The sequence below is a fragment of the Molossus molossus genome, unplaced genomic scaffold, assembly GCF_014108415.1.
Source record: "Molossus molossus isolate mMolMol1 unplaced genomic scaffold, mMolMol1.p scaffold_m16_p_7, whole genome shotgun sequence".
NCBI lineage: Eukaryota > Metazoa > Chordata > Mammalia > Chiroptera > Molossidae > Molossus > Molossus molossus.
The window spans coordinates 92,011,731-92,023,814 of record NW_023425401.1 but is presented as its reverse complement, the minus strand read 5'-3'; the positions used below and the strand labels follow the sequence as shown (position 1 = coordinate 92,023,814).

Genomic DNA, 12,084 nt, shown 5'->3' with positions numbered 1-12,084 from the left:
CAGCATTTATTGTTACCTGAACTTGTTATTTTATGCCTCTCTTTATTAGGACGTATTCTTCATTAGGCAGTGATCTGGCCTGTCTTGTTCACAGCTGGTCCTCCAAGTATACAGGCACTCCGTAAATGGCTGATAAACAAATAAATTAGCCCAACTTTATAGATAAGGAACCAAGTTTCAGAAAGATAAAAGTGACTTTCCCAAGAGTACAAAGCTTGTTATATGGCTGAGCTGGGCCCAAGAATCTAGGTGAGACCAATGCTCACACTCTTTGCCCTGTATAACACATCTCCTCTCCTTCCTTCCTTCCTTCCTTCCTTCCTTCCTTCCTTCCTTCCTTCCTTCCTTCCTTCCTTCCTTCCTTTCTTTCTTTTTTTAATATATTTTTTCTTTATTGACTTTAGAGAGAGAGGAAAGGAGAGGGAGAGAGAGAAACATTGATGAGAGAGAACACTGACTGGCTGTCTCCTGCATGCCCCCCACTGGGGATCAGGCCCACAACCTGGGCATGTGCCCTGACCGGGAATCAAACCGGTGACCTCTTGAGGCATGGGTTGACTCTCAACCACTGAGCCACACCGGCTGGGCGCGTCTCCTCTATTTCTCTCCTCCACCCTCCTGGACGAATTGTCTACTTCTCCTGCATCTACGTTTACTTATATCTTCTTTCCCTCACCCTCTTCTACCTTTGCTTTGTCTTCTCCAGGCCTGCTTCCTGGCCTTCCTTTTTTCTCCATTTATACTTTTCTTTTGGCTTGATCTCCCTTATCCCAGGAGAGTCCCTGCTGTTTTCTAGGGCAGCTCCCCTAAACCTTCCGGAAGCCCACAGAAATAACAAAAGCTGCTTCTTTATTTGGTGGTACAGTGGAATGTGGGACACCTGCCTTGCTGCTTCCCAGAGACAAAGGGAATGTGGGCGTTAGAAGAAAGGGATTTTGGGGCCACAGTTTGGTCCTAGGGAACAAAAGAAATGTTTTCATCTGCTTTACTTAAAAGATGTATAGCCCTGCCCTGGCCGGTTTGGCTCAGCGATTGGAGCATCGGCCCATGGACCAGAGAGTCCAGGGTTCGGTTCCCTCCAAGGGCACGTACCTCGGTTGCAGTTTGTCCCCGGCCCCGGCTGGGGTCATGTGGGTGGCAGCCACTGGATGTGTCTCTCTCACATTGATGTTTCTCTCTTTTTCCCTCCCACCCTGTCATTAAAAAAAAAAAAAGATGTATAGCCCTGTCTGGCCGGTGTGGCTCAGTGGTTGAGCGTCAGTTGACCCATGCACCAAGACATCGCCAGTTCGATTACTGGTCAGGACACATGCCTAGGTTGTGGGCCCGATCCCCAGTGGGGGACATGCAGGAGGTGGCCAATCAATGTTCTCTCTCATCAATGTTTCTCTCTCTCCCTCTCACTTCCTCTCTCTCTAAAATATATAAAGAAAAAAAATGTACAGCCCTGGCCAGTGTTGGTCAGTGGTTAGAGCATTGGCTATGCAATGAAGGGTCACGAGTTTGATTCCCAGTTAAGGTCGTGTACCTGGGTTGCAGGTTCGATCTCCAGCCCCAGTCAGGGAGTGTGTGGCATGCAACCAATTGATGTGTCTCTCTCATATCGATGCTTCTCTCTCTCTCTCTCTCCCCCTCCCTCCCTTCCACTCACTCTAAAAATCAATGGAAAATATCCTGAGGATTCACATACACAAAAAAAGATGTATAGTCGTCCTTCTCCACTTTGCGCTTGGATTTTTGCAGCTTCACTCTATTGTGGTTTTTTTTTCTTTTCTTTTTTTTATCCTCACTCAAGGACTTTTTTTTTTGCATTTATCTTCAGATAGAGCAGGAGGGAGAGAGGGAGGAAAAGCGAGAGAGAAACATCAACATAAAAGAGACACATTGAATGGTTGTCACCCACAGGACCCCAACTGGAGCCGGGGACAAACTGCAACCAAGGTACGTGCCCTTAGCAGGAACCGAACCAGGGACTCTCTGGTCCGCAGGCCAACACTCTAACCGCTGAGCCAAACTGGCCAAGGCTATTGCAGTTTTTTTCAAATATAGTCAATAAAAAGTTGATCGAGACAATGAAAATGATACAGTGTGCACTCAGTTGTCTGAGTCAATTATACACCCCTGTATTACAATTAAAATTAAAATTACTGTACGTATGGACTGTAGGCCTATGTATTTGAGCACCCCAGGAATCCTTCAACGCCAGGTGCAACTGCTAGAGTCTGGAATGGATTAACCTCGATAAAGGAGGGACGACTGCATAGAGTCCCCTCCAGCCACGTCTCACTGGCTCACTGCTCTTCCCTTGGTGCCCTTGGAGGGCCAGGAAAAAGCAATCTAGTTTGGAATTCAGTCCTGATCACCCACCCCTGGCACTGACCAGGAAAACCAAGGAACAGATGTAGGTGTGAAGGGAGGAGGCTAAGGGAGAGAAAGAGAGAGTTAACCACAGGGAGAAGGGGTGAAATGGGAGGGCAAGAAAGAAGACAGAAGAGCCAGGCAGAGAAGCAAAAAGAAAGGGAATTAGATAAAGAGGGGAATGGAGAGATATGGAGAAAAGGTGAAATTAGTAGAGAAAAAAGAGGAGAAAGTACTGAATCAGGTTATGTTTGTCTGCTATGCTTCAGCCAAACCCTCAGGACAGAAGTACTGGATGGCCACCACCTCTCCAGCCTGAATTCTGGAAATTACCTTGGAGCTGCTGGATCTGCTTGGTGAACACCTCTGCCTGCTGGGCGCTGGCCAGCCGTTCATCCTCCAGGAGCCCTGCAGTGAGAGGGGGAGCCAGCATCAGGCCTGGGATCCAGTGAGCACAGAGCCTCTGGGCCCAGGCCCTCTGGCCATCAGACGCTCACCCTGCAGCTCCAGGGAGTCATCCTCATGCTGCCCTGCCAGCTCCCGGGTCTCTTCCAGCTCTGCCACCAGCTGTAGCACCTGAGCCCTCAGCTCCTCCAGCTCTGTCTCCGTTAGGCTGAGGCCCCGGTGCTTGCCCAAGGACAGGGAGCCCAGATTGCCACCTTTCTGCACTTGCTCCTCTTCTTCTTCCACCTCTTCTTCCTCCTCTTCCTCTTCATAGAGAGCTGGAAGTAACACTTCCCCTAGGAAAGACACCCATCCCACCAGGGAGTCAGAGACAACTTCCTTTCTAGGGTCCTTCTAGGGCGGGCCCTCAAACTCACTGTCTCAGGCCAGAGATGGTATAATAGTGCCACCTGGTGTCCCCCAAGGACCCCCATGGGCAGGACCTGTACTCAGGAGTCCTCAGGTGTAAGGGTCAAGTTTGGAGGTAGCCCATCCCCCTCCCAGGCCCTTTCTGGACCAGTATTGCACCTGGTGGCCTCCCATTACTGCCTTTCAGCCAACTGAGCAACTGGGTGCTGGCTCAGCCACATGAAGCTTGCGCGAGGACACCTGCTTCTTCCAGTCCTGGTGTCTGGATAGTGGGACAAGTAGTCAAGAAAGGATTCAGACACTGGGCATAACTTAGGCCAAACAGGGCAAGAGTTACATTGGAGGTTTGTAGAAAGTTAAAAATCATCCCAGTAGCTTGTGAGAAATTAGCCGTTCCATAATAAAGAGGCATTATTGCCTGTCAGCAAACGCTTAAATGAAGAAAATGCTTAAATGAAGTGATTTTGAATGTTTTACTGGACAAAAATGGGGGTCCTTTCAGGTGTGTTCTTTTTGACATTTCTACAAGGTCCACCTTCCTTTTCCCTGCTGAATGTTTGTGGTGGGGGGATGGGGGGTCACCTCTCCCTTTCCTGAGTGTTATGAGGTCCCTCCTCCCCTGGTGACCACAATGCTGTTTTTCAGGGGGAAGTCTGAAGCTGTGCTTGTGTGTAAAGGCTTAATGCACTGAAAACCGGGGTGTGCTTGTCCCCAGCCTCTGGTTGGTGAGCACCCCTTCCTTTGCTGCAATGCAGTCCCTCTAAATAGCAAAAATCTTATCTGGATGGTGATTTTTGCTTTGTTTTAAAATCTGAATCCCTGGTCTTATTTTCTCCATTAACAGAAGCCTAAAGTTCATTTGGGGGTCCCTTGAATCATCTGTCCCCCTTGGGGAAGCAGGGTTGCCTACACTGAGTGTGCACAGGGGTCTGGGGACACTTCATAAGAAGTCCTGGAAAAGGGATCAGCATCCTTTCAGGGGCCTGGTGTTGGCAGCAACCACGAAGTCCCATGGGTGTGGTGGGCACACAAGAGGGTCTTCTCACCTGCACCCCTCCCCGGCAAGCTCTTTCAGCCAGTAAGATGTTCCAGAGAACCAAAGCCACAAGGCTTGTATATGCAGTTATGGTGGTGGCACCACAAAGACAATTCACATACTCACTTCCCTGCTTTTCAAAATAAGAGACAGCTTGGGATGTGGGTCGGGAGGCAGTAAGAACCAACCCCCTGCTGAAAAACTCTGTCCAGCTGAGGCTTGTTCCTGTCTGGCAGCTCCCCCAGGACACATAGCCTGTTTAGGCGATTAGGGCCCCACAGGGGTGCACCTGGAACCTCCCTCAAAGCCTGAGCCCTGAGAAGGGGTAGAGGGGGCTAAGGTGAACTGGGGAAGAGCTGTGTCCCGGCTCAGAGTTCTGGGGGTCAGAGGGAGGAAGAAGCAGGGAAGAGAAATTGGGCAAGGGTGAGAGAAAGAAAGCTTTCTGGGAAAACTCACCCTCCATAGCTTGCATCCCCCGCCGCTCCAGGGACCCCCAGCGTTGGCCTTTTTTCCTCTCACATCCCTCAGACACCTCATAGGAGCCTAGAGTGGTCACTGTGGGACCTGTCAGCAGGGACCGAGGAGGAATCGTCTGATGCTAGGGGCGGCTGGGGGCTGGGGTGCAGGGGAGAGAAGGGGACGTGCCTTCTAGCCCTGTGAAGCCCTGGAGGAAGTGCTCAGCTTATCTGAGGAATGAAGCTAATTCTGCTTCAGCCGTGCCTGGAGCTGCGCTTGCGGGGACCCCACCCTACACCCTCCTCAGCACCCCCTGTTCCAGGCTCCTCTCTTCTGCACAGACGGAAAGTGTGTGTGTCTCTTTAGCCCAAAGGGGACAGGAGGAGAGAGGCAAGGATGGGAAAGAAGACAGGAACCAGTCAAGAAGCGGCTAAAAGGGTGAGGTGGTGCGTGGAAGGAGGCAGGTGATGGGGGGCGGGGCTGTGGGAAGGGGTCTAGGCCAGAGAGGCTCCCCTCCCCTCCTCTCCCCTCCCCTCCTCTCCCCTCCCCTCCGCTCCCTTCTCCCCTGGACCTCGCCCGCCCCACCCTCGCCCCGCGCTCTTCAGCCCTCGGGCCGGAGGGGTGCAGGGTCTGGGGCCCGCAAGGCTGGAAGCACCACCGGGCTGGAAAGATGAAATGGAGAGGGCTCAGGAGAGGGACTGTCAGGAAAGACGTGGCCAGTGGAGGAAGACCCGGCCCGGGTGGGGGGTGGGATGGAGGGAGGAAGGCAGGAGGGAAGGTGGGAGCTACAGAGGGAGGGAGGGAGGCATGGGGGTCCGCTGGGAGGAAAGATGGAGAAGAGGAAGGAGCGGCGGTGGAGAAGTGAGAAAGGGGCGGCTCTGACCTGGGCCCGGGCAACTCCAGCTCGCGGCGCCCGCGCCGGCCCCGGCACCCGCCTCCATGGCCGCTCGCGCCGCCGCCGTCCCCTGGAGCAGACGCTGCAGCGGCGAGGCCGGGACCTGGAGCGGGGCGCGCAGGGAAGGGGGGGCGGGCCGGGGGCGGGGCCTGGCCCGGCCACCTGACGCTGCCCCCGCCCGCGGTCGGCCACCGCCCGGAAGCCCTGCTTGCAGCCGGGCTTAGGAACCCGGGGCCGGCAGGTGGGCGCGGGGAGGGCGAGGGAGTTAGTCCCCGGACACGCCCAGGGTCGCGCTCGGGGAGAGGGGCGAGCGGACCGAAGCTATTCGGGGCTTGAGGCTGCCCCAGGAGGAGCGTGGTGCCCTGGCCTGGCAGTGGTTCCTGTCGAGTCGGCTGCGCTCGGGGACCGTCCCTCTCAGTGCGCTCAGTGATGGGGAGGAAAAGAACAAGGATGGACACATCCTCCCCGCTTGTTCCTCCAAAGGCACAGACACACTGCCACCGTGCAGGACCGCGGCTGTCAGCGCGGAACCCCACTGCCCGCCCGAGTCCTGCGCGGTGGCTTCTCGTGCCCCAGAGCTGCGTGAGGGCTGGAGGAAGAAAGCCAAGGCCAACATAAGCGAAATAGCGGGCCTTGTCTCTCTGCTTTCCCGGAGCCCTCACCAAATCGAACCAGGGACCCTCTTAGGAGGGCCCGCCCTGTGACCCCACGCAGCCTTCGATGCCCAGAGACCTCTCTCTCCACCGCCTGGCCTTCCCACCTGGCCCCAAACCCCGTGGGCTGCGAGCCACGATCTCCACGCACGCCGCCAGTATAGCCGACGCAGAATGGGAACTGCTGATTTCACTTGTGTAGAAGGGAGAGGTGGAAGCCCAGAGGGCTTATTTCACTTATTCATTCAATCATTCATTCAAGGAATGTAAGTCTACCAGGTGCCCAAGGCAGTTGTTCCCACACCTCTGCAGGTCTCATCAGGGAAAGAGTGGTACGTACACACTTGGGAACTGGGGCGTCCCAGCACATCCAGAAAAGGATGAGATTCCTAAGCCAGGGAGCACATCAGTCCCTTCTCCTACATACCCACTCACACAGGTCAAGGATACATGTTATCTGTGTTCACTCCCACAGGCTCCCAAGTTCACAAGCCCTCTCTAATCCTCAGGAAAGAAGTACTTAGTCTGAACATCCCCTACTTACTCTTCAACCCTAGGTGGGGAGTCACCTGTAGGCAGCCTTCCCCATCCCTATTAGAGGCCCCTGTTGTGCTCCGCCCTCCCCTCCTTCCCTCTAGAGTGGCACCAGTCACTCTGGGTTGTCAAGGTCAGGTGTTTACTCTGGTTTTTTTTTTTTGTTTGTTTTTAAACATGTTTTTATTGATTTTACTTTATTTTATTTTTTAGGGAGAAGGAGAGAAATACAGATGGGTTACCTCCTGCATGCCCCCCACTGGGAATCAAAACCCAGGCATATGCTCTGTCTGGGAATGGGACCGGAACCTCAGTCCATGGGCTGAGGCTCAATCCACTGAGCCACACTGGCTGGGCATGTTGTTTTTTATTCCTCACCTGAGGATATTTTTCCATTTATCTTCAGATAGAGCCAGAGGGAGGGAGAGAGGAAGAGAGAGAGAGAGAAACGTTGATGTAAGAGAGATACATGGACTGGTTGCCTCCGCCAAGACCCCAACCAGACAGGGAAAAACCGCAACCGAGGTTCATGCCCTTGGCCGAGATCGAACCCAGGACTCTGATTCACCGGCTGACACCCTAACCACTGAGCAACCGGCCAGGGCATTGTTGTTTTTAATCCTCACTGTAGGATATGTTTTTATTGATTTTACAGAGAGAGGAAAGGAGAGAGAGAAACATCAATGTGAGATAGAAACATCCATTGGTTGCCAAGGATCGAACCCACAACCTTGGTGTATCAAGAGGATGCTCCAACCAACTGACCACCTAGCCAGGATCAGGTGATTACTGTTCTGTCTGCCTAATTTATGGAAGGTTGGGAAAAATCTTAGTCTTTTTTTGTTTGTTTTATCTCCAGCATCTGACGAAGTACCTGACTCATAGAATAAAAATGAATCTTCCAACTATACAGTTAATACTCTGTCTTATTGTTTAACATGATTTTGCACTTAGGGAGTTAAATGTTTCCCAATAATGATAATGTTGCCCTTTAAGAGTCTCTCTCTCTCTCTCTCTCTCTCTCTCTCTCTCTCTCTCTCTCTCTCTCTCGTCTCTTTTTCTCCCTCTCACCCCCCAGCCCTCTGAGAGATGATGGAGGTTTCATTTGCTCCCGAGAGGTCAGGATAACACTCCAAATCCTGTGGTCAAAGTGATCCCATCGTGGGGAAAGGTTGTTGCACAAGTCCACCCAGACGCCTTCCAGAGGGTCTGCTGCAGCTATCAGGCCTGTCCAGACTTGGGGAGCAGGACAATTGTCAGGGCTGGTGGAAAGAGTCTGGCCTTGCGAGGGCGGGGGGGTGGGGGGGGACACAGAGCTCTGGGGACTGACAGAGCCTAATGCTGAAAGCCTAGTGGCTGTTTGTTCTCCCGTCGTGCGGCTCCTTCTGGTTCTGGTTCAGCCAGTAGGGTCAGTGAGCAGTTGATGTTCACTGCTGACCTTTTGGCTGATGGAGGGAAGGGTAGAGGAGGACATTGTCAACTGTGACATCCAGGGTTCCCAGCTCTCCTCAGGGAGCTCTGATCCTGGGTATTAGGACTAATTTCTCCCTGGCTCTTGGACTGCATGTCGCCATTCACCCTTGATTGGAGGAGCATCTGAACCAATCTATTCTCAGGATCCAAATTTGGGCAAACCCTGGCCAGACCAGCACTGGGTTGAGGATAGAGTTACATTAGGAGGCTGGAGGAAAGGGCTCAGCAGGTATGGGGGGAAGTGGACCGGGGCCCAGGGATGCAGCTCCAAAGTGCCTGAAGAGGTGGGGGTGCCAGTCAGGTGATCATTTTAGGGGGATGATCTAAATTAATCCTTGTAATCCCTGGACTCAGGACTCAGCCTCCCTCCTAATCCCATCCCCATAGCTCATCCTCTCCAAGGATAAATGCAGCCATTTATCCCCCTTTACCCTTATTTCTAAATGCCTAGATCCCGTCATTTAAAAGAAAAAAAAAAGTGTATCTTTTAAGTATGCAGAAAAGTACAGAGAAAAACAGTAAATATCCACGTACACACCACTGAAATCCAACTACTGTTCATTTCTTGCTATATTTGATTCAGAGATAGCACTTCTAGTTTAGTTTTACAGTTTTACTCTCTATGTATGTATTCACAAACACTACAGAATATTGTGTTTAACAATATATCTAAATGGTATTATATTGTATACACTCTTCTGCAACCTTTCTTTTTTCTTCACTTTTAAAAAACATGCATTCATGAATTTTAACTTCTGAATACTATTTCATTGCTTAAATATACCACAATTTATTTATTTATTCTTTTGCTAATGGGCATTTAGGATGTTTTCAGTTTTATTTCATTATAAACAATGCTGCCCCAGACAGTGCTGTGCATGCCTCCTTGGCATTATGTAAGCACCCCTCTAAGGTAGATATCTAGAAGTAGAATTTCTAGCTCATAGAATATGTGCTTAACTTCACCAGTTAAACTTTGCTAGTTATTGCTAAATTGCTCTAAAAAGCAGTTGGACCAATTTACACTCTAACAGTGGCTTTCAATGCTTGTTTAGATTCACTGACATAAATTTCTCTGCTCACCATTCCTTCCTGCATTCTACTCCTTCCTTCTTATGAAGTAAATTCTTTGGTGACATTTCAGTGAAAGTTTTTGAGTAAACATTCTCAGTCATTGTCTTAAAATGTCCTTACTTCACACTATTTACATGGAAATTTAGTGGGGTATAGAATTTGAGGTTGACAGTTTTCTCTTGATATTTTGATCTTTATATAGGGGTGTGATGTGCCATGTATATAAATATATATACCATTCTTTCCCTGATGTCTTTTAACTATTCTTTCATATTTTCTATCTTATCACCTTCCCCCCAAATTTTGAATGATTTAATCAGTTCTATCTTCCAATTCACCAATTCTCTTTCATCTGGGTCCGGTTTCCTATTTAATACATCACTGAGTCTTTAATTTCATTGATGTACCTTTTCTTAACGTTTTATCTTTCCCTCCCAATAAGCTGCCTATTTCATAGTACAATATTTTTTATTATGGCTTATTTTCTTGTGGTTAATCTTTAATGCTTTTAAGTATACTTATGACATAGTGTTTTTCATGTTATTCTGTTAGACACAGTTCTAGGAGTGTTAATTCTTCTGTTTGTCGTGTCTGCTGACTCTTATTTTTTTAAAATATGTTTTTATTGATTTTTTAGAGAGAGAGAGAAGGGAGAGAGAGATAAATATCAATGTGAGAGAGAAACATCAACCCGCTGCCTCCCACACACCCCCGACTAGAGATTGAGCCCTCAACCCAAGCGTGTGTCCTGGCCATGAATCGAGCTGGGACCTCTCAGTCCATGGGACAATGTTCAATCCACCAAGCCACATCGGCCAGGCTGCTGACTCTTTCTTATGGTGGATTACTTCCTTGTCTAGTCTGTTGTAAGCTCTTCTATGGCAGGTGTGTGTGTGTGTGTGTGAGTCCCATCTGTCCTGAGCTATGAAAACATTCTCGCAGAGCTCTTTCTTGCTTCTGTGGGGGTTGTGTGGTATTCCTAGGGATTTTAAGGGTCCAAAACAAGATTCCTTTTTTTTTTCTTTATTGATTTTAGAGAAAGAGGAAGGGAGAGGGAGAGAGAGATAGAAACATTGATGAGAGAGAACATCGATTGGCCGCCTCCTGCATGCCCCCACTGGGGATCGGGCCAAAACCTGGGCATGTGCCCTGACCGGGAATTGAACCAGTGACCTCTTGGTGCAGGGTCCATGCTCAACCATGAGCCATACTGGCCAGGCCAAAACCAGATTTCTGTTTAATTTCTCTGCTTAAGGATCAGTATCGTGCAGATAATGTAAATCCAGATACAATACAAACATTTGCTCAGACTTGGGACTTCAATCTCTCAGAGTTGACCTGTATTTTCTTTCCCTTTTTCTTGCTTCCTTGGACTGGTGTTTGTAGTTTTTAGTCTTTTCACAGACAAGGTAGATCTTTGTTCTGAGCTTTATGCAGGGGGTCCAGCCCCAGCTCCTCTCTCTGGTGGGCTGAAGCCACATATCTTATAACCAGAAGCATTGAAATGCAGCTCCAGGTCCCTGGGCATATATCTGTCTGAAACCCACCATGGGCCACTATGACAGCCACCGCTTCTCTTTTATGTGGCTTTGTATGCCTTCCTTAATTCTAATATCTGGGTTTCCTTTTTTAAAATAAATTTTTGCAATTGTCCATATTTTAATTTTTAAATTATATTCCATGCAAATTTCTCTGTGTGTTCTAGGGTATGCTGGGTGAGGAGATAGTTACATTAATTCAGTTTGCTGTGTTGCCAAAAGTTCCCCTTTAGATTCTCTTTGTCATTATTATTTCTAATGATCTCTATTTCTATAAAGTGCATTATGGTTTGCAAAGGCATTTCACATAGTTTCTGACTTAATCCTCCAACAACTCTGAGAAATAAGTATTACTGTTCCCATTTTACTGAGAGGAAAACTGAGACTCAGAATTGTAACTTTAATCCTAAATTGTGGACTCTGAATCCTGTGCATTTCATAGCTTGGGTTTTACATGGAGAGCTAGGCCATCTGTTTGCTTCTACTCTGGAAAGGGCAGACAGTGTACAGGGTGTGGTGGAGGGGCCAGGGAAGGGGGAAGGGACATGAGGGATAGGTGGCAGAAGAAAAAAATTCAAGAAAAGCAGGGCTCGTCCGGGATTTGAACCCGGGACCTCTCGCACCCTAAGCGAGAATCATACCCCTAGACCAACGAGCCTGTTATAACTAGCCCTTCCCAGATGTGCCTTCCCTGCCACATCAGCTTCAGCTGTGGTTTGCAATTTCTAGAGGTGGCTTCTCTCCCTCCAGGCTGGCTCCCAGCCCAGGCTGGCTGCACGCCCCAGGCCTCGCCCCTCGCTCTCTCCTGCTCCTCCCTGTCCCACTGCAGGGCTACACAGAAACCCTGCACTCCAGGCTGGGCCCCTATCCTGGTGATCAGCCAGGCTCCCCCAGGGCTGCCACGTGGAGTTCCTGGGGGTGCTGCTGGGGAAGGGCAGAGAAGAAGCCAGGCTCAGCAGCCTCCACTTTCTGGGCAGACCCGGGGCTGAGGAGCCTGTGCGACATCTCCCGCACCTCATGAAGAACCACGCTGCTTTCTTACCTCATGATCAGGCCACCAACAAAATCCTCCACACCTAAGAGCCTCCTAGGTGTGGACACGGAAGGCTCTTCCGGATCGCCTTCACTAGGTGAAATTTGGTAAGTTATTTAGTTTCTTCATCTGTCAGTTGGAGAAGTAACACCTGCCCTGTCTCTCTGACACAGTAATCTGAGGATCCCATGAGATAACATCTGTGAAAACACTTGCAAACT

General features: G+C 49.9%; 1 protein-coding gene and 1 non-coding gene across 4 annotated transcripts in view; both read right to left on the bottom strand.

The window, feature by feature from the left end:
* CCDC136 (coiled-coil domain containing 136) overlaps positions 1-5,604 on the bottom strand; it is a 30,165-nt gene extending 24,561 nt beyond the window's left edge. For all 3 annotated transcript variants that reach the window (XM_036247325.1, XM_036247326.1, XM_036247327.1), the window contains exons 1-4: positions 5,547-5,604; positions 4,664-4,771; positions 2,856-3,098; positions 2,692-2,766 (exon numbers count right to left, since the gene is read on the bottom strand). In XM_036247325.1, coding sequence (XP_036103218.1) covers positions 2,692-2,766; positions 2,856-3,098; positions 4,664-4,771; positions 5,547-5,604 — 484 coding nt within the window. The remainder of the gene's footprint in view (positions 1-2,691; positions 2,767-2,855; positions 3,099-4,663; positions 4,772-5,546) is intronic.
* A 5,812-nt stretch (positions 5,605-11,416) lies between these two features.
* Positions 11,417-11,488, bottom strand: TRNAP-AGG. The gene has a single exon. It is a non-coding gene; the product is annotated as a tRNA-Pro (tRNA).
* Between the last annotated feature and the right edge of the window lie 596 nt (positions 11,489-12,084).